General features: G+C 41.4%; 1 protein-coding gene across 1 annotated transcript in view; it reads right to left on the bottom strand.

Annotated features, from left to right (window-relative positions):
• GK5 (glycerol kinase 5) overlaps window positions 1-18,652 on the bottom strand; it is an 81,802-nt gene extending 63,150 nt beyond the window's left edge. The window contains exons 1-3 of the mRNA XM_028099196.2: window positions 18,391-18,652; window positions 9,795-9,888; window positions 6,762-6,837 (exon numbers count right to left, since the gene is read on the bottom strand). Coding sequence (XP_027954997.1) covers window positions 6,762-6,837; window positions 9,795-9,888; window positions 18,391-18,552 — 332 coding nt within the window. The 5' untranslated portion in view covers window positions 18,553-18,652. The remainder of the gene's footprint in view (window positions 1-6,761; window positions 6,838-9,794; window positions 9,889-18,390) is intronic.
• Window positions 18,653-21,738: the final 3,086 nt, after the last annotated feature.

Here is a 21,738-nt window from a genome sequence, read left to right as displayed (position 1 = left end):
AAGGAAATGCCATGAATCCTGAATCATATAGGTTTAAATTATACTATTTATATTGTGCAATTTTATATCTTAATGTGTAATTTTAGTTTTTAACAGATTAATTCATCGAATGTTCCTTAAATTGTGACTAATTTCTTCAGTCAGTGAGATGTTTAAAACTTACGCCTTTGAAAACCAATGTGATAACTCTAGAAATCTGACTTTCCCACTCCTCAGGGATTGCCGATTTTTCTTCGTTGAGGGTTGGAGCTGCCAGCTTGTGACTTTTTCAAACTATTTTTGCAAAGTGTGTATTCCTTGTTATGTGTGGTCTCTGAAGTTTCTGCACTTCTGTTACCTCTGTGATCAGCTAGTGACCTGACAAAGATTTTCTTAAATGTCTGGCACTAAAAAACCTCCCAAAGGTACTGGCCCTTTAAGTCTTCCAAAAGACACAGCTTAAGAAAGCGACTGCAGTTGAGAGGGCCGGAATGTAGGTAAGCATCTGTGCCAGTCCTGTAGGGCACAATCAAATCCACCAGAGCATACACACTCAAATTTTTGTAGGACAATGTCCCCACTGCCTGCCCTGGCACCAGCTACTCACTCCAGGAATGTGAGCTGCTTTCCCCAAACCCGAAGCAGGGCTGAGGAGTAAAGGATGATTGCCGGTTTGCACACACCACTTCCAGAGAATAGTAGCCTCTACCTTCATCCAGCACCCTGTAGTGGTTATAAGGCCTGATCAGGCTCTAGAGTTCTGAAATAGTTTCTGCAACCTCTCTTCCCAACTCAGTGCTTGCTTTGACCAACCCTCACAGATTCCTTCTCCATTATTCTGCACAATGTCACTCTTTACTTCTTCCCTTTCAAGTTAACCATCTACCTTTCCAACACCTAACCTGGGATCATTCCAGCTTTCTTCTGTGTCTACTTAAATGCCAGAATCTTGTGAACTGACACCAATCCATATATATAGAATACAACCTTGGCTATGTTCTCAGAGTCACCTAAAATGATAAAAGTCTTTCTCTTTGTCCCTCATTAGTTTCCTCCCCATGGCCCACAAATGGCACATCTTAATTTTCACCAGATTTCTTAACCCTAGGCCAGCATGGCCACCTGCTTCTCAAAGGAAGTAAAAACACAGGAATGACTTTCCTCAACTACCCACTTCTTCCACTTCTCTTTTGATTCAGAGGAAAAGCTTTTCCTCGCATGTCTCAGGCTGGCAGCTCCACCTATACCCTCTATACCTCTAGAGCCTTCCCGACTCTTCCATCAATTCATTTCATCAATATTCCATCAACTCTCTGTTCTACACATGCTTAAATCTCCCCATCTTTGAAACAGAACCAAAAACATCTCTCCTGACCCAGGATGCCCCCCCCCCACCTAACTAAGCCCCTTCAATGTATCATCACCTCCCATTACCTCAACTGAACACAATTCAAATGCAATTTAGATTTCTAATCACTCATGAAAATTACATTCACTATGGTAACCATTGTTTTCCTAATTTCCAGATTTACAGGCTCCTTTTCAATTTAACTTGACCTTTCTACAGTGGTGTATTTAGCCTGCATCACTTCTTCCTACCTAAAACTGTCACTTTCCTAAGCTTCAATGATATCATTGTGCTGTTTCTCCTCCTACCTCTCTAAGTACATGTTTTTAGTTTCTTTTGCAGATTTTTCTTCCTTAGACTGCCATTTAAATGCTGGTATCTGCTGAGGGTTACATCCTTGGTCCCCTTCTCTTTTTAACTAGCTGCTCTCTCTAAAAACAAATCTGACCCACATCCATGAATGTAGTCACCACAGGACTATTCACCTAACTACATCTCTAGGGCCAGACATTCACTTAAGTTCCATCCCCTCACAAACAGCTACCTTCCACAGATCTCCCACGTTTGCTCCATGCCATCTCAAATGCAACACGTCCACCCCAAACCTGCTGTCCCTCTTCCTCTGGTGTGCCACACCCGAGTTAATGGTAACTTTTAGCTGCTTCAGCCAACAACTAGGGGGAAGAGGGGTCATCCTAAATCTACAAAGGATTCCATAACAGTCCTGTAGTCTACCCTTTAATGGGGGGAGGGAACAAATGAGTAATTAAAACTATCATTTCATGTAGGATCATGCTATGAAACACTGGCATGGCAAAGGAATAGAGTAAGTGGGGGTGAGGAGTGTTTTTAGATATGAAAGCAGAGACTTGAATAAACAATAGCCTTCAAAAAGATTTCTCAGACTTAGTCTCATTCCCCTCAAATCCGCTATCTACCCGGATTCACCTGGGAGTGGTGCCTTCCTTATTTTACCCCTTGAATTCCACAGTACTGCTGATTCTTCAGATATACCATGCTCTTGTACCTCCTGTTTTTGCCAGTGATTTGCTCTTCCCACTTAGAAAACTCCTACTCATCCTACGACACTTGGCGCAAGTGACTCTATAAAACCCTCCCTCATTCTGCCTTCTAAGCTATTCAGTGCCCCTCTTCAGCTCCTTCATTACCAGGTACACAGCAGTTCTACTAGGCAGATGTCTACCAGCCTGCACCCTAACAATCTAGATTCACACTGTATCCCCCACTGGACTGTGAGTCTCCTGAAGACACAGTCTACTCACCTTCAGATTCTCACCCCCTAGCCCAGACACCAAAGAAGTATCTGATAAATGAAGGCTGCTGTCAATGAGGACTATCAGACTGTGTCTGACAGAAATGAAATCGACGCATATGATTCTGATGCCATTCTACACACAATAGCTTCTACTTACATACTTAAATCTGGTTTTTAATCACTGACTCATCAAATGCGTACCCAGCAATTTGTGCCAGGAGGTGGGGACATAGCTATGAAGAAAGGGATATGGCATCTTTGCCCCATGAATATATTCTCTACCAGAGAAACCCGAAGAAATCCTTAATTACTCAATTGCTTGCTTACTACAGAATAAGTCCTCTGAAGGAGAAATAACATGAGTATATTTAACAGGGACACCTTGCCCAGTGCAAGGGTCAGGAAAGACTTCTTGGAGAAATGACAATAGAATTGGGCTCTGAAGGATCAGTGGGGACAAACAAGGAGGTTGAACACTCCTGACAAAATATATTACATGTTCAAACGTTCTCAGACAGGATGAAGCATGATGGGTTAGATGCTAGTATAGTTGAAGAACAATGATGGGGAGAAGATCACAGGAGGAAAGTGATGTCATTAATTCATAACATGGTTGAAGACAATCTAGGATACTGATCTCAAGAAGTAGCACATATTCTAATATTCCCTTAGCAGTGATTTGGGTTTGTTTTATCTCTGTCAACAATAAGAGGGGAAATGGAGGAAAAACATCAATAACAATATCATAAATGAGTCACCTTAAACCTCTCTAACACATTCTGCCATTCCATGGGTCTTAATATATTTGTGTCATAATTGACGAACCATTAACACAAGTATCGGGTATTACAATAAAAGATATATTTGGTGCTGTGGGAACATAGACTCATTTGTATACTTGTATTATAAGACTGTAAATTCCCTGAGGGCTGGTGTTCTTACTCATTTTCATATTCAGCTCGGCAGCCGGCGCAGTGCCTTACTCCCTGTAAGTCCTCAAACGGTTACTGAGTGAATCTCAGTTTGCTTGCATGACTCCCAGTTTATGTTACTAACTGGCACACACCCTGATCTGAGGTTACCTGGCAAAAGCCTCCCTGAGAGACGCAGAGATTGAAGAAACAAAACAGCTCAGGTATTTTAGGACAAAAGGAATTTAAAACAACCAAAATGGAGGAGATACCATTTTGTTATTTTAAGATGCAGGCTAAATACACCACTGATTAAATATATTGAAAAAAAAATTGTAACCTGAGGAATACGAAGAAAATGCAAAGACCAAGTTTCCTGGCATCTAAAGGAGGGGGAAAGAGAAAAACAAAAACAACGTCCAAAGTTTTAGACTTCCTGACAGCAACAACCAGAAAATAATGTTTGGATGGTCAAGACAACAGGACTACGGCTGTGACTGCAGGAGAAAGAAACAGTGAGCTGGGGAGAGGAGGTGCAGGCTGGGACTGGAATGCACAGTAGACTGTGCCAGGGTCCTGTCCGTCAATCTTTCTCCAGAAAATGAGCAAGAAGTACTTCCTGCTGGCTCAGAGCCATGCCACTTCTGTGCTGTATCTCAGCTCTTTGTTGTAGAGCTTGTAGATCTGCCAACATTATGTGCTCCAGTGGCTCACCAGGACTCGGGGAGCATTATTTTTAGACTCCATTATTTTAAGGTAAAAGAAGCACAAAACCTTGTGGGGGGGGGGGTTGGGAAAATATCTAGTATTTCAGTTCCTACAAGCAAAGTTTCCAAGACTTGGGGCGCCTGGGTGGCTCAGTCGTTACGAGTCTGCCTTCAGCTCAGGTCATGATCCCAGGGTCCTGGGATCGAGCCCCACATCGGGCTCCCTGCTCCGCGGGAAGCCTGCTTCTCCCTCTCCCACTCCCCCTGCTTGTGTTCCCTCTCTCGCTGTGTCTCTCTCTGTCAAATAAATAAATAAAATCTTTAAAAAAAAAAAGTTTCCAAGACTCATGAAAGAATACAAACTTCTCAAAAAAGGATAGCCAAGGAGAAAACTCACTATTAATTGTCTTATGAAGAAATCTTACCCTTCCACAAGGACACCACCATCAGTAAGGGAGGTGAATGGTCTTGGAATCTGACTCTTTTTCTTCCAAAAGTGAGATATGGTCCTACTGCCACATAAAAACTTTGCTTCCTAATATTTTGAACTTCCTGTCATGAATGACCTGCTATCTAGGTTTTGATAAAAACAATCTCTGTGGTCAATGACCTAATCTCCAAATCCAACAAAACACAACACTTCCAGTCGGTTATTTCCCTAGGAACACTCCCTTGTCCCTACTTCCATACCACCTACTTCCCAGATTTGTGTTTGTCCCATCATGCCAGCTTTTTGCTTTCTGACCCCCTTTAAGTTGGGGGGAGGGGTGAATACTCATTGTCCAAATCCTCAGTCTTCTTTTTTTTCTCTCCATATAATCTCCATCAGAGAACACACCTATTTCTCCAGACTCTGTCTATGTCAACCGTTCTCAACTGGGAGTGATTCTGTCCCCCAGGGGACATTGGGCAATGTCTGGAGATGTTTCGGTTGTAAGAACTAGGGGTGTGGGGTGCTACTAGTATCTGGTGGGCAGAGGCCAGGGATGCTGCTAAACACCCTACAATGCCCAGGATAGCCCCCAACAACAAGGAATCATTGGCCCAAAATGTCAATGGTGCCACTATTTAGAAACTACATCTACACAGATGACTTTAGTTCATTTTTTCTTTCATCTGACTTGCTATGCCCAACACTCTGGGTGGGAAGTTTGGGGAAGGCAGGGGGACTGCAGATGCAGGCAACCATCTGAGATACATATGCCCTGAAAGAAAGAGCACCTATCTAGAGGAAATGAGTCATGCCTTAGTTAAAACCAGACAAACTTTCTAACCACCTTTGGGGTATCTCCACATTCACATGTCCCAAACCAAACACTTTTATCATATTCCCTTCCACCCACCCTCATCACCATCTACTTTATTCCTCCTCTAATGTTCTCTATAATTTCAATCATATCCCCCAAACACCAAGGCCAGAAATATTGGTAAAGTTAAACTTCTTCCTCTAACCTAATACTGAAATAATGGCCAAGATCTTGTGAATTCAGCCCGATTAGGTTTCCTACACTTATCCCTACTTCCTATAACTACTACTTTTCTTCCCCACTGCCCCATGCTCAAGATGCCCTTTGGAGTCTAGTACTTTGTAACAAAGAAACATTTTATAGAGTTTTGTGGTTGTTGTTATTGTTTTTGAAGAAACTCATGCTGGGGAACCTGGGTGGCTCAGTCGGTTAAGCATCTGCCTTTGACTCAGGTCACGCATGATCCTGGAGTGCCAGGATCCAGTCTCGCATCAGGCTCCCTGCTCAGTGGGAAGCCTGCTTCTCCCTCTAACCCTCACCCTGTTCTCGTGCTCTCTCTCACTCTCTCTCTCTTTCAAATAAATAAAATCTTAAAAAAAAGTTTAAAGAAACTCATGTTGACAGCAATATGGGCGTCGTAGAAAGAGCATGTTTGGGGTCAAAAAACACAATCTGGAATCTTGGCTCTATTTATTAACTGAGTGGCCTTGAACCACTTACTTATTTCACTGAGCCTGGTCTTTCTCCGTAAAAAAGACATAATACCTAAATAACAAGTTTGTTTGTTAGGATAACAGAACCTGAAATATCATAGATATTCACTATATGGGAGCCATTATATTATAACTGTGTTTAATTTACACATACCTCATAGGCTGTAGGTACTCAAATACTAAATCTGGAGTAGACTGAAAATATAAAACATAATTATAGAATTCTGTTTATGAAACTTGTTAGGCTCTCCTGAATCTTTTTCGTTATAAGCTAATTTTTAAGATTTCAATCCATGCTTCTTTGAAAAACTAACTTATGTCAAAAGAAAGGAATGGAGAATTTTAATAACAGTAACAATACTTTTTATTGTTATCATTTTAGGTAAGTCAAGTCCAGATAACATGCAGGGAGCATATTTTACAACGCCAGAAAGTAGGCCCACTTTCATCCCTCTTAACCAAGTAAACTGCTATTAATTCACTGATTTAAAATGCTCCAAAAAGGTTTCACAGCAATGTAGCAACATATTCACTGTGGTAGGAACCCAGCAACAGAATGCTTATCACACAATGCACTTACTTGTTCCACGTAATAAAAGTTGCTCTCTGTGTTGAAATGCCAAGACCAACAATTTGATTCATCTCTATTCCTGCAGCTAAAAATAAAGATAGGTAAAACACATGTTTAAAAGCCAGTGAAGTTTTTCTTTACAATATTATAGCATGGGAAATAAATCATTCAATATAGTATTTAAGAAAAACATCTGGGTTTAGCATTTAGTAACATAATTGGAGCTAATAAAGGAGGCATTACTGAGATGACTTTGTATAATTTTTTACTTAAAGGGAAAAAGGTCATATTCTAATAATAACAAAATGGGCTTTTTGCTTTAAATTTTAGAAAAAAAGCAAACACTACTCAAAGTAAGTTGGATTGTATTTTCTTCTTGATAATACTAAAAGACTGATCTTAATTCAAGTAATGATCAACCTATGAAAATTTATAAAGGGAAACCTCTCTAAAACGCAGTCAGGGCCATACCACTGGGTCAATTACAGGAAGACCTATCAGTTACAGACCCCAAGAGAAGACTTCTCAGCAGGAAAGAATCAGCAATTATAGGTCCTAACAGGAAAAGATGTACTTTGCATCTCCTATAATAAATCTACTACCCCAGCCAATGAAAAACCATCATTACCCCAAACTCTTGCTTTTCTCCAACGGACTATAGTTCAAAACAATCCTTCCCAACCTCTTTCTCCTTTTCCACAAAATAACATTCCTTTCCTTTCTTTGCTGGGCTTGCCTATGGTTTTTGCCATAGCTTGCTTGTCCCAAATTGCTATTCCTGAACAGGAATAAGGTCACCATACCATAATAGAAGCTGGTTGATGACAATAAAGGAAAATTCCCAAGGAAAACAGTATAATTACTGAAGCTTAGATCTTATTTTCCAACAAACAGATGCTAAGATGCAAATAAAAACATGGTCTTTCTGGGGCCCCTGGGTGGCTCAGTCTGTTAAGCATCTGCCTTCAGCTCAGGTCATGATCCCAGGGTCCTGGGATCCAGTCCTGTGTCTGGTTCCTTGCTCAGCAGGGAGCCTGCTTCTCCCTCTTCCTCTGCTGCTCCCCCTGGTTGTGCGTGCTCGCTCTCTCTCTCTCTCGCTCTCTGTCAAATAAATAAACAAAATCTTTAAAAAAAAGAAAAAAAAACCATGGTCTCTCTGATTCATAGTTCTTAAAATATAGCTACTAGAGTATTTTTTTGTGATGTTCTTTTAGAAGAGTAATTTATCCCGCTACAAAAATTAGGGACAACTTCAATTTGAGCACTGAGAAAGACAAATCATCCCCGGTACAGTACTCCTCCCCAAAATATTTAACCTGAATCTAATCATGGGGAAATAAATCAAGACAACCGCAAAATGCAGAATCGTCTAATAAACTGGTCTATACTTCTGAAAACTGTCAATGCCATGAATAACATGCTCTAGATTAAAAGAGACCAGTCAATAAACAAATAAATAAATAGAGACTAGACAGACTGATTGCTAAACGCAATGCCTCACATTTGGATGCATTCTGGATTGGGAAAAAAGTGATTAATGACTGAGATAAGAGGAATATTGAAGATTAAGTATTAGAAAATATTACTGTATTAATGTTAAATTTCCTCTGTGATATGTGCAGTGTGTTTATGTAAGAGAATTCTCCTTTCTTTTGGAGATAGTGCTGAAGTATTTAGGGACAACAGGTTACTATGTCAAACCAACCCTTTTAACCGGGTCAAAAAAAGTTTGTAAAGAATGGTAAACACTGCTTAACATGTTTGAATCTGGGAAAGGCAATCAGGTGTTCCATGTACTATTCTTGCAGCTTTTTAAGTATGTTTTGAAGTATTTCAAACCAAAAAGGCAAGAAGGAGGAGCAATTGAGCCACAAAAATGAAGTAAAAGATCTTTTAGAATTCACATTTACAAGTCAGCTTTTGCCACAGTCTTAAAGAAAGTTGCACTGAAAATGTCCTTAAAGGGCTAAGATTTCGGGCGCCTGGGTGGCTCAGTAGGTTAAGCATCTGGCTTCGGGTCAGGTCATGATCCCGGGGTCCTGGGATTGAGTTCCACATCAGACTCCTTGCTCAGCGGGGAGCCTGCTTCTCCCTCTGGCTCTGCCCCCCCCTGCTTGTGTGTGCTCTCTCTCCCTAACAAAAAAAAGAAAGAAAGAAAGAAAGTAAGCAAGCAAGCGGGCGCCTGGGTGGCTCAGTCGTTAAGTGTCTGCCTTCGGCTCAGGTCACGGTCCCAGGGTCCTGGGATCGAGTCCCGCATCGGGCTTCCTGCTCGGCAGGAAGCCTGCTTCTCCCTCTCCCACTCCCCATGCTTGTGTTCCCTCTCTCACTTTGTCTCTCTGTGTCAAATAAATAAATAAAATCTTAAAAAAAAAAAAAGAAAATTTAAGAAAGAAAGAAAAGAAAAGAGCTAATATTTCCCACCGTGACTATGGCCAAGACTTTGCATCAAGAGGCCACACAAAAAAATGAAAACAAAAACTTGTTTAACAATAAAGGTAACTCGGGGCACCTGGGTGGCTCAGTAGGTTAAGCATCTGCCTTTGGCTCAGGTCATGAGCGGAGCCTGGCAAGGAGCCTGCTTTTCCCTCTGCCTCTACCCCTCCCCTTGCTTGTGCTCTCTCTCTCTGTCTCTCTCGAATGAATAAATAAAATCTTGAAAAAAAAAAGGAATAAAGCTGTAAATTCCTGAGAGCAGGAACTGTGGGTTCTAATTTTGTTTATAACCCTCTAGTATTTTGTACACAACAGAAGTCGAATGAGCACTAGCCACAACCTGGAATGAAGAAGGAAAGTGAACCTTTATACTGTATTGAAAAAAGATTTAAACCAGAGGACAGAGAGAGTTGCTGTTACCTTTCCTTGACAAAGTGGTTAACTATTAACCACAGATGTCTGCCCAAAAAATACTAGGAAATTTTACCCCAGTAAAACAATATTCCTGTAATTATAACTTAGGAAACCCGTAAAATTCTACAGACTGAGGAACACTCTTACTACAAACAAAATACACTTTATTATTTTTATTTTTGCAAGCCTAATTACCTTTAACAGATTCCTTTATTACAGTTACAAACTGAAGCCAGAGAACATCGGGATCAATTTCAACCCAGCCAGCTTGAGGATAAAGATTTTCTATCTATTTAGAAAAAGAAAATGTAGTAAAAACAACATTAGATCAAGTCAATAACATTTGGGTCTTAAAATTTTTTAAATGGTGAAAATGATTACAACATGATTTCATTTATTATCTAATTCATTTTTATTGTTAAAATTGAAAATATGAAATAAAAAGTTTTCCTCAGTTCATGAATTTACAGAAAATTTTAGCTTTCTTTGTTTTATCTTTACTTTCCAAGTTTTCTATAATGAAGACGTACTATTTTTATGAGAAAAATTTTTTTAAAAAACAAAAATTAACAAAGTACCAAGTTCTGATTCAGACTATGATGGAGGAAGCACACTCCACCCTGTCTTCACCACTGAATGCATGTGGACTCTAGAAAGTCTATGGGGGCAGGAAGATGGGGGAAGATAAGAATGCCAGTACTACTAACTGGTGGTGAGTTTCCCATTTTTTTCCTGATATTCCCTGGCCTGGACTCAAGGAAGTCCATAAAACCAGAAGTGGGTACCAGGATCAGCGGAAACTCCAGAAGCTCTCATGTTTTGGCTAACACTCAGAGAGAATGGGAGAAGTCCCCCATATATCTTTTTTTCTCCCGCTTGCCTCCATACTTTTGTACCCAGGCTATCTTGTAGTAGTGGTTGCACCAGTAATCTCAGGTACCTAAAATACTGAAGGAGGTAAAACTTCTCCAACTAGAGGAGGTGTGGCCCAAGACCGCCATGTTTTGGGGTTTTTTTGTTTTGTTTCTCTCTCTGCTTTTGATGTGTAGCCCCAGCTGTGGGCATAGGAAGTGCCGGCAGAGTAGGGTAATGAAAGCTCCAGCTTTCTGGCAAGAGGAGCCAAAAGGGGAAACTCAGGGAACCAAAAAGTACCAGGACGATCTCAGAGAGGGAGGAGCTTGGGAAAGCTTCTCCGGAAAGTTGCGTATGAATTCCGAAGCTCACCTCGAAGCTGTACCTATGTGAACATAATCTAAACAGCATAGCAAAGATGTAAAGAACTAAGGGACAGACCCCTACCCAGGTGCCAGACTGGCTACTGGGTGGCACATTCACAGGGCAGATGCAAACAGTACTGCCAAGATTTTGGAAATGACAAACACTGAAACCAAAGTCCACAGAAGACTGGTAGAATTTGTAGCTTGAACCCAACTGCATTGATTGCCTGGTAAAAGAAAAATACCAACATTCATCATAGGATTTACACAAGACCCTGAGTCTTATAACACTGTATTCAAAATGTCCATGATAAAATCTGAAATTACCAGGTATATGAAGAACTAGAAAAATCTCACCTCACATGGGAAAAGATAACAGATACCAATGCCAAGATGACAGATACCTGATCAAGACTTCACAAGCAGCTATTATAAAAATGTTCCAAGAAGAAAGGGCAAATTCTTTTGAAACAAATGGCAAGATAGAAAGTCTCAGCCAAGAAATATAAGACAAAAAGAAACCAAAATAAAATTTTTAGAATTGAAAAATACAATAATTAGGAGAATGGGAGAAATGGAGAGATGCTGGTCAAGGGGAGTACAAACTTTCAGTTATAAGATGAATAAGTTCTGGAGACCTAATATACAGCATGGTGACTATAGTTAATAATAATGTATTATACACCTGAAATTTGCTAAGAGAGCAGTTCTCAAGTGTTCTCAACACACACACACACACACACACACACACACACAATAGTAACTATGTAAGGTAATGGGTACGTAATCATTTTACAATGTATATGTGCACCAAAACATCATGTTGTACACCTTACCTATATGCAACTTTTATTTGTCAATCATACCTCAATAAAGCTGGAAAAATCAATTTAAAAAAGAAAAATATAATAATTAAAATAAAAAACATACTGGATGGGCTCAGTAGTAGAATAAAAATAACAGAAGAAAGTCAGTAAACCAAAGATAGATCAATAGAATTTATCTAACTTAAATAACAGAAAGAAAATATATTGGAAAAAAAGAATGAATAAAGCCTCAGGGATCTATGAGACAGGAGCAAAGGGTCTAGTATTTATGTCATCAGAGTCCCCAAAGAAGGAAAGAAAAGAGTTCAGTGCAAAAAAAAAAAAAAAAAAAATTACTTCAGGGAAGTAATAGTGCTAAAAACTTTCCAAGTTCAGTGAAAGATTTAAAATCTGTATATTCAAGAAACTTAGAAGACTCCTAAAAGGATAAGTCCGAAACATTACACATTCAGATCCAGCATAATTAAAATGCTGAAAACCAAAAACTAAGGAAAAATCTTGAAAGGAGCCACACATGTTACATATATAAAACAATGATTCTGTATGGCTGCAGATTTCTCATCAGAGCCATGGAGGCCAGGAGGAAGTGGCTCAACATTTTTAAAGTGCTAAAGAAATGCCATCTACAATTGTATATCAAAATCCCCCAGTAGAATTTTTGTAGATACAGACATGATGATTCTAAAATTTACAGGAAAAAGCAAAAGAACTAAAATAACCCAAACAATGTTGACAAAGACTAAAACTGGAGGAACCACACTACATAATTGTAAGACTTACTATAATGTTACATTAATCAAAACAGTGTGCTACTAGCATAAAAACAGACAAATAGGGGGCGCCTGGGTGGCTCAGTTGGTTAAGCACCCGACTCTTGATTTTTGCTTAGGTCACGATCTCAGGGTCCTGAGATCCAGCCTGGAGTTGGGCTCAGTGCGGAGCACGGAGCGGAGTCTTTGTTCCTCTCCCTCCCCGCACTTGCACTCTCTCTCTCTCCCCCTCTAAAATAAATAAAATCTTTAAAAAAAAATAGACAAATAGGTATCAATGGAACAGAGTCCAGAAACAGACTGACACAAATAAAGCTAATTCATTTTTGACAAGTGTATACAAGGCAATTCAGTGGGGAAAAAAAAAGAGCTTTTTCAACAGTTGGAACAATCAGACATCTATATGCAAAAAAATTAACTTCAACCTCACATCTTAAACAAAACTTAACTCAAAATTGATCACAGATCTAAATTTAAGACATAAAACTGCAAAATGTTCAGACGAAAACACAGGAAAAAAATCTTTGTGATGTGGGGTTAGGTGAAGAGCTCTTAGACATGACACCGAAATTACCATTTGCAAAACAGAGAAATTGATAAATTGGACTTCATCAAAATTAAAAACATTTGCCCTGCAAAAGACACAGTTAAGAAAATGAAAAGACAAAGCGCAGACTGATTTAAAATATCTGTAAATCACACACCCAACACAGGACTTACATTCAGAATATATGAAGAAACCTCAAAATTCAACAGTAAGAAAACAACCCAATTAAAAATTGAGCAAAAGACTTGAACAGGCACTTTGCCAAAGAAGATATATATGGATAGCAAATATGCATAGAGAAATATTCAACATCACTAAAACATTAGGGAAATGCAAATCAAAACCACAATGAGATACCACTACATCTATCAGAATGCATAAAATAAAAAACACTAACAATTTCAAGTGTCAGTGAAGAACATGTGGAACTCTTACACATTGCTGGTGGAAATGCAAAATGGTACAGCCACTCTAGAAAAGCATGGTAATTTTTTTGTTAAGTTAAACATTAACTTACTATATGACCCAACAGTACCACTCTTGGGTATTTATTCTAGAGAAAACGAAACTTAGGTTCACATTAAAATCTGTACACAAATACTTATAGCAGCTGTAGTCACAATCACCAGAAACATGGATATAACCCAAATGTACTTCAACTGGTGAATGAATGTGGCACATCGGTCTAATGGGTTACTATTAGAAATAAAAAGGAATCAACTACTGATATAATAATATGGACAAATCTCAAAAGCATTATGCTGAAAAAAGCCAGTCTCCAAAGGCTACTGACTGTATTGTTCCACTTATAAAACATTCTCAAAAAGACAAAACTATGGACATGGAAAATTGATCAGTGTTAGGTATGGGAGGGGTATGACTACAAAGGGCTAGCATGAGGGAGTTTTTTGGATTACTCCTACATGGGCTAAAAATCACAGAACTTATTCACCAAAAAGGCAATTTTACTGTAAGTTATTGAAAACATAAAAAGAAGCCATGGCTTCAGTTTAACATGATGGCTTAAACCTACATATCTCCAACTCCTCTCAAGATTCCATTAAAATAAAAACGTTAAAAGGGTTTATGCAGAGAGGCAATGCTAAGAGAGCAAACAGGCTCAGGCCAGGTTTTAACAAAATGTTTTTAATATGAGCAGTGAGTGGATTGGTGGCACATGGCTAAACAGAAGAGAAAACTGGTACTTCACTCCCTGCTCAGATGACACCACATCTTTGCTCCGCCCCTGGCAGAGATTCTATGGTAAAATCCTGAAAAGTAGAGGTACGTCCAAAGACTGGGATGCCAGATGCGGCTGAACACAAGATTGGTTCAAAGTCTTTATAAGGATCCCCAATCCCCAATCCCCTCCTCCAGCTAGATCACTGCCCCTCCCTAACCAGGCAGAAGGTAAAAGGTTTACTCTCCAAAGGGACTGAACCAGAAGAATGCTTTTTTTGCAAATACCAGATATAGCTGAGTAGGGTAAGACTACTGAGTGGTACTGAAAATAGGAACAACTGGGGCGCTCAGTGGGTGGCTCAGTCGTTAAGCGTCTAGTCTGCCTGCAGCTCAGGTCAGGATCCCAGCATCCTGGGATGGAGACTCGCGTCAGGCTCCCTGCTCCGCGGGAAGCCTGCTTGTCCCTCTCCCACTCCCCCTGCTTGTGTTCCCTCTCTCACTGTCTCTCTCTGTCAAATAAATAAATAAAATCTTAAAAAAAAGAAAGAAAATAGGAACAACCAAAAACCACCAAAGATCTAACATGTAAGAAAAGACCAAAATAAAGAAAAGGAATGCTGAGGAAACAGTGACCATGTGGGAAGCAGGAGGGTGACAAGGTCTGATATGAAAAAAGGATCTACTACTCGCTGGTGAGTTCCCAGAGACAGACTTAACAAAATCTATTCCCCTTCTATCAAATAATATTTGTTTTTTCTATGCAAGACTTTCACGACCACAGACGAATGCCTCAACTGCAATACACTTCCTCATCCCAAAAAACTCAAAAAACTTAAAGATGGCGCTGCAGGGTCACTCCCCTCCACTCCACCAGCCCAGAGAGCTCACTGTCCCCAAACATGTCACAATAGTGAAATCTCCTCCTGTACCGAAGGAAGACCAAACCAAAATTAGACAAGAGGATAACCAAAGCTAAGAAGATTTGTTTTGCTGATTACAAACAAAACAAAAGACAGCAAACAACCAGAATTTTTCAAGAGTATCCAGAAGGGTACACAGTAGAACAGATTATACTGTTCTCCTTGGACTGGCCTTTCTGTCCTGTTCTTCCAACCAAGATGTTATTATTCTTCATGGTTTCTCACATATAGCGTCATGTTCCAATGGGAAACATGATAAACTTTCTCCTTAAAACTAGAAACATCAAATATTGACATGTGGATTTTCAAATCTGAATACTATTCTGGTATAACACCAATACTTAAGAATCTATACAAAGATTTTTTAAAAATACAAATTATAAAAAATAAAATAAAAAATACAAATTATAGGGGCGCCTGGGTGGCTCAGTCGTTAAGTGTCTGCCTTCGGCTCAGGTCGTAATCCCAGGGTCCTGGGATCGAGCCCCACATCGGGCTCCCTGCTCAGCGGGGAGTCGGCTTCTCCCTCTCCCACTCCCCCTGCTTGTGTTCCCTCTCTCGCTGTATCTCTCTCTGTCAAATAAATAAAATCTTAAAAAAAACACAAATTATAGAAAAAGTCTAAAAATGTATCTCTGCTATTAAAAAATGAATGCCACAAGAAATAAAACTGGTCTTCTGAGAGGCCTAGTACTAGCTTCTTAACGTAAAGGGTTCATGTTTGGGACTTCAATTTTAATTAAAAGAGCAATACAGCCTATTATGTTCTTATCTCTAAGGGTGATCTCTTCACTTTTTCTTTCTCTGTCTCTCTTTTAAACTATTTACGTGGCAATATCAGTCAAATCCTATACTAAGAGGTTTTGGGTTTCTATTATATATAGTCTTATCATCATATTAGCAGAGATGTGATTTTCGCTTGAGAAAATAAACAAAAGTTCTGTGTCCAATCCAGTTTCATGAAGCAAACTGAATTCCTAATACTTCGATTAAATGCAATTCAATGATTTATTCTGTACCCATGAGGTAATAAATCAGGTGCTAAGTAGCAATGTAGGCCAAGAACCTTTTCCTCAAAGAACTTCAAGTATCCAAGGGTGCCTGGGTGGCTCAGTCATTAAGCGTCTGCCTTCCACTCAGGTCAAGATCCCATGGTCCTGGGATCGAGCCAGCCCCGCATTGGGCTTCTTGCTCAGCAGGAAGCCTGCTTCCCCCCTCCCACTCCCCCTGCTTGCGTTCCCTCTCTCGCTGTCTCTATCTCTGTCAAACAATAAATAAAATCTTTAAAAAAAAAAAATTACTCCAGCTATCTGAAGTAAATGACCAATTTCCGGTTGTTCTTTTCTAATTTCTAATTCGTTATGGACCAACAATTTTTAAGACACAATTAAAACAATTTTCTAGAAAAAAATTACACACAAAATAGAATCCCAAATGTTTCGTTTTTAAGATCAGCAGACATAAAACTACTCTAGTAAACTGCTACACAAGTTTCTAAATCTTAATTTCTTCATCTCTACCCCAGATGCCCAGGAACTACACTTTAAGAAGCACTGCTATATGATAGGGTGCCTGGGTGGCTCAGTAGATTAAGCATCTGGCTTCGGGTCAGGTCATGATCCCGGGGTCCTGGGATCGAGTCCCATATGGGGTTTCTTGCTCAACGGGGAGCCTGCTTCTCCCTCTGCCAGCTCTGCCTGGTGCTCCCCCTGCTTGTGCTCTCTCTCTCTGACAAATAAAATCAAGAAAGAAAAGAAAAGAAAGAAAGAAAAAGAAAGAAAGAAAGAACGAACAGAACTGCTATGAACTCTTAACCACAGTTGGAGAGCCATTGCTATAAACTCCTTAATCTAAGTGTTTCATCCTTTGAGGGCAGGGACTTTTTATATTTTTAACTCATATCTTTCCAGACACTTTCCCGCTGAGAGTCTAAGCAAGCCATTCTAGTCTCCTGCTACTCACAGCAATCTTGATTCATCGTTTAGATTCCTACCTCATTTCTAAAAAACTAATCATTTGCCCCAAATTATACAGCAACTGAAAAACTTTGTATTTTCTGACAATCCATGTCTCCCTTTGGTTCCAAATATTTCAATTAAAAAAAAATCACTGCCTAAAACAAAAGTACTTTGTGTCTAGAATTATGAGGAAGACGGTGTGAAAAGTATCATTGTGTTGTGATAAAGATTCAAAAAGATACGACACACACAGTCGCCAAAGGACAGTGTTCTTTCAGGTTGGGGGAGGGATGGCGTGTGTAGGGTGGGCGGGCAGTGTTTCTGCACAGGTAGCCAGAGAAGGGCCCAGAGAAGGACCCAGCTGCTTAGTCCCAGCTCACTGTTCTGGTCCAGAAACCAGAATGAAATGAAACTCCCCCATTTTCTCAACGCAGTCACTTGGATAGATCTGCTCCTGGGCAACTGCTACGGTTAAAAACACTGTTTAAGTGGTTGGGAAGAAGGGTGAGAACCGAACAAACGGAGAACCCAGTGCTGCTGGGTGGGAATGGGTTAGGTATCTAATGGCTCCTAAAACTGCTAACATAAAAAGACGCTGATATTGGAAAGAAGAGTAGGAACACCACATCCAATCAACATTATTTTTGGTGCGCACGCAGAAATCAACACTTCATTAAAATAAGAACAGAAGAGCACCAATCTGTTGGTTGCTTTACTAATAAGAAGTAAGGATTTGGTAGGTTTTCTCAAACCAGAAAAAGGCATTTTTATCAATGCTCAAAGATGGAAAGGAGAAAAGTAATGACAATACAGCCTTCAAAACTTGTCCAGTTCCTCTAATGTCCATGAAAATCAGTCGCTCAGATGAGGAACCAGCACTTTGAGAAGCAGTTAATAATGACAACTGAGGAACGGACAATAAATTCTATCAATATCTGAAACATTTAAATGTAAATAAAGACGGGGCTGGAAGTCTACCGAGGAAGTGGGAAAAACCTAGCAAGTCACAAAGCACCTTCTGGTTGGATACGCGCGGCGTGCTCTGCCCTGCCCTGCGAGTCTCCGCAGTCCCACCCAGGAAAGGCGAATCTGCAGGTAATAGAAGCGAGAGAAGGACCCCTGGTCACAAACCGAACCCCTCCTGCCCTCAGCCAGAACAGAAAGGGCGCGCAGGTTTCAGCCCTGCCCTGCGAGGTACTACTGAGATCTGGCCGCTCCCCGCCCGCCGCTGAGGACCAAGGGCCCGCCGGTGCTGCAGGTGGCTGCATTCTGGCTGGATGTCGCGGACCCGGCCGCTTGCCTCCCGCGACTAGATCCGGGGTGCTCTGTGCGACCCTGACCCGCGGTCCCGACGCCCGCTCCCCGGTCACCTTCTGCACGCTGGAGCCGCGAATCAGCGTCGCGTGGTCATAGACGTGGCAGCGGATCACCGAACTGCCCACGTCCAGCCCCAGCACAAAGCGTGCGGGAGACGGGCCCGCCGCGCTCTGCTCCGGGCGCCTCTGCTCCTGGACCGCGCGCACCCCCAACATCCCGACCCTGCAAGCCTCTCCGCAACAACCGCGTGCGGAGAAGGCGCGTTTACAAAGGCCCGCACTTCGGGGGCCGAGCGCGCCCCGCGGGGCCGCACCCCCTGGCCCTCCCCTCCGCGAGATCCGGGAAGCGCCCCGCCCCTGCCACGGGACCCGCCCCAACGCCGTGACGTCACGGCGGCGCAGAAACCCTTTCGAGGCGTGGGCTGGGACTGGGCGGCCGCGTGGGGCCTTTGGAGGTGGGCGAGTTCCCAGAAACGGTGCCCGTGTTTCTTTTAACCTTAGTTGCATTTAATGAATATCTATTAAGAAAAATAAAGTAATCTGAAAAGAAATTAGAAATACAGCCTAAAGTATATATTAATAAACAGAATCCCGCCCCCCAAGATTTCTTTCCCAAGAAAACCTGGTAAAATGCACATATAATACACATCAATAAATACTTGTAAATTTACACAGAGTAAGACCTTCCCCAGACCTCTGGTGGGGAAAAAGGGACAAAGCGTAGGGTGGCCCCTTTTACTATCAAGCCTCCACCACCCCCACTCCAGCGGTTACTTTTTTTAGCCAGGAAGACCCCCGTGGCAGAAAGGGGTAAAAAGGAGGCCTATGGCAATTTCAAGATTCCTGTAGCTTCAGTTCACCTGCCAAGAGCCAATGGGCCTTCCCAGGGGGTGGTCCAGCTCCCAAGGTGCAAGCCTGATTATGTAGGGAGTAGGGAGGTGTTAATAATGCCTGCTTCAGCCACCTCTCCACCACCAGCACCACTCCAAAAAAAGTGCCTGAAAATATTCATTATCTTCTTTTTGTAAAATTATGGAAGTAATATGGATACGTGCTTTTTGTGAAAATAGTTTAACAGTGCCATTAAAAAGTAAAGGATCTTCATTTTGAACCAAATTGTCCTTTTGACCAAACTATTAACCAACTTGCTTTCAAGTTGGTTAATACCAAACTGGGCTCTTTGGCCATATTACTGGAAGCTTGGAACGTACACCCACAAGTGTATACCTTGTTCCTGTCCAATAGTTCTCATTTATTCCAAAAGGCCTCAGGATTGCTTTCACCAGTGCTTAAGTTCAGCATTTTGTTGAGTCATATATATGTTAATCCCCAATATTACAAAGAAACCAATGACTAATGGGTCGTGTACTGGTCAGTTTCCCAGAGAAACAGACCCAATAGAATAGAGAGGGAGGAAGAGAAAGAGATTGAGATTTTTGAGGAACAGGCTCACATGCTTGTATGGGTGGAAAGTTCCAGAAATCTGTAGGGCAGGCTAAAAGGCTAAGAATTCAGGTTAAGAGTTGATGTTACAGGGGCGCCTGGGTGGCTCAGTCGTTAAGTGTCTGTCTTCGGCTCAGGTCACGATCCCAGAGTCCTAGGATCGAGCCCTGCATCGGGCTCCCTGCTCCAGGGGAAGCCTGCTTCTCCCTCTCCCACTCCCCCTGCTTGCATTCCCTCTGTCATTGTCTGTCAAATAAAGAAATAAAATCTTTAAAAAAAAAAAAAAAGAGTTGATGTTACAGCCTTGAGTCTGAATTCTACAGGACAGCAAGCTGGAAACCCAGGCAGAGTTCCTATGTTACAGTCTGGAGAATTCTTTCTTGTTAGGGAAACCTCAGTCTTTGCTCTTAAGGCCTTCATCTGATGGGATGAGACCCACCAACATTATGAAGGGCAGTTTGGTTTACTCAATGTCTGTTGACTTAAATGTTAATCACATCGAAAAAATACCTCACAACACCTAGATTTGTGTTTGACCAGACAACTGGGCACCCACACAGTGTGCCCATGAGCCTAGCCAAGCTGACATATAAAATCAATTATCACAGGTCCCCTTTCACAACAAAGAAAGCTGTTTTGAATTCCCCGATATTAATATTTAGCATATTTCTCATACTGATAGTTCTTGGGTTTCTTGGATCCTGACACTTCTTTGTGATCCTTTTTATAAATTGAAATCAATTATCTTGAGTGTTATCAAAGAATCATAGAATGTAAAAACAAGAAGGACTTTAGGGACCACTTAGTCAATGTTTCTCAATCTGTTTCCAATCTTGAACAACTTTCAGATGCTGATGGATGCTGTCTTCTGAGGATATGCTTATCTACACAAAATTTGGCATGTAATTCCAGGTGTTGGGTATGGGATACTCTAAACATGAAGATCTCAGGTTAAAAATCCAGAGCTGATTTCCCTAACCTGGACAGAATTGCCTAGAAGAGGGTTGAGCAACAAAGGGATACTGTGTTTCTTCAGTGTTCATTGTTCTCTGCTGGCATCTCTTGCCCTGCTCTGCTCTCAGGGCAAGGAGCATGTGGGCCCCAAAGCACAAGGCTTACAAACTCTGAAGGTCCCTTCAGTACATTGTTCTAGATTCAGAGTCCACTGCTGCTCTGAGCTCCATCACCTGGTTGGCTTGGTCTTCAACTGGCTCCTCACCTCCTCACATTCTGGGCTTGGCCTCAGAGGTGACCCATGTGGCTGCTCTCCCAGGCTCTTCCCCACCACTATCACTTCTTACACATTCTCTTCTTTCAGTAGAGCCCAGGATTACAGCTCATTGTACCAACCTTGCACATTCCCAAGAACTTGGACACAATTCCTCAAGGCTAGATCAGAAAGTATGCCAGGGCCACCACACCCTATAGGGAAATGAATGGTGCTCCAAGGCTGAACCCAGAAACCTCAATGCCTTCCCGCCTCCAAGAAAACTAGTCATGGTCCCTCCTTTCTAGGATGACCAACTGTCCCAGTTTGCCCTAAACTGGGGAGTTTCTTTCTTTCTTTCTTTTTTTTTTTTAAGATTATTTATTTATTTGACAGAGAGAGAGAGAGAGCACAAGCAGGGGGAGCTGCAGGCAGAAGGAGAGGGAGAAGCAGACTCCCCACCAAGCAGGGAGCCTGATGTGGGATTTGATCCCAGGACCATGGGATCATGACCTGAGCCAAAGGCAGACGCTTAACTGACTGAGCCACCCAGGTGCCCCAACTGGGGTTTCTTAAAACACAGGATTTGAAATGCTAAAACCAGGACAGTCCTCACTACTCATAGACTCTTGGGGTCCATAGATGATTTTCTTTGGGACACTGGCTACCTCATGTGTAGGTGTTGGCCACTGCTTCTAGACATGAGCTCCTTCAGGACAGAGATGGGGGCTCTTTTTTTCCTCCAAGACACA

Source organism: Eumetopias jubatus, unplaced genomic scaffold (assembly GCF_037043125.1).
Source record: "Eumetopias jubatus isolate StellerSeaLion01/CBP00866 unplaced genomic scaffold, mEumJub1_p1.0 scaffold_1, whole genome shotgun sequence".
In the NCBI taxonomy this organism is placed as follows: Eukaryota; Metazoa; Chordata; class Mammalia; order Carnivora; family Otariidae; genus Eumetopias; species Eumetopias jubatus.
The sequence above is the reverse complement of the archived record's forward strand: the minus strand, read 5'-3'. Positions and strand labels throughout refer to the sequence as shown.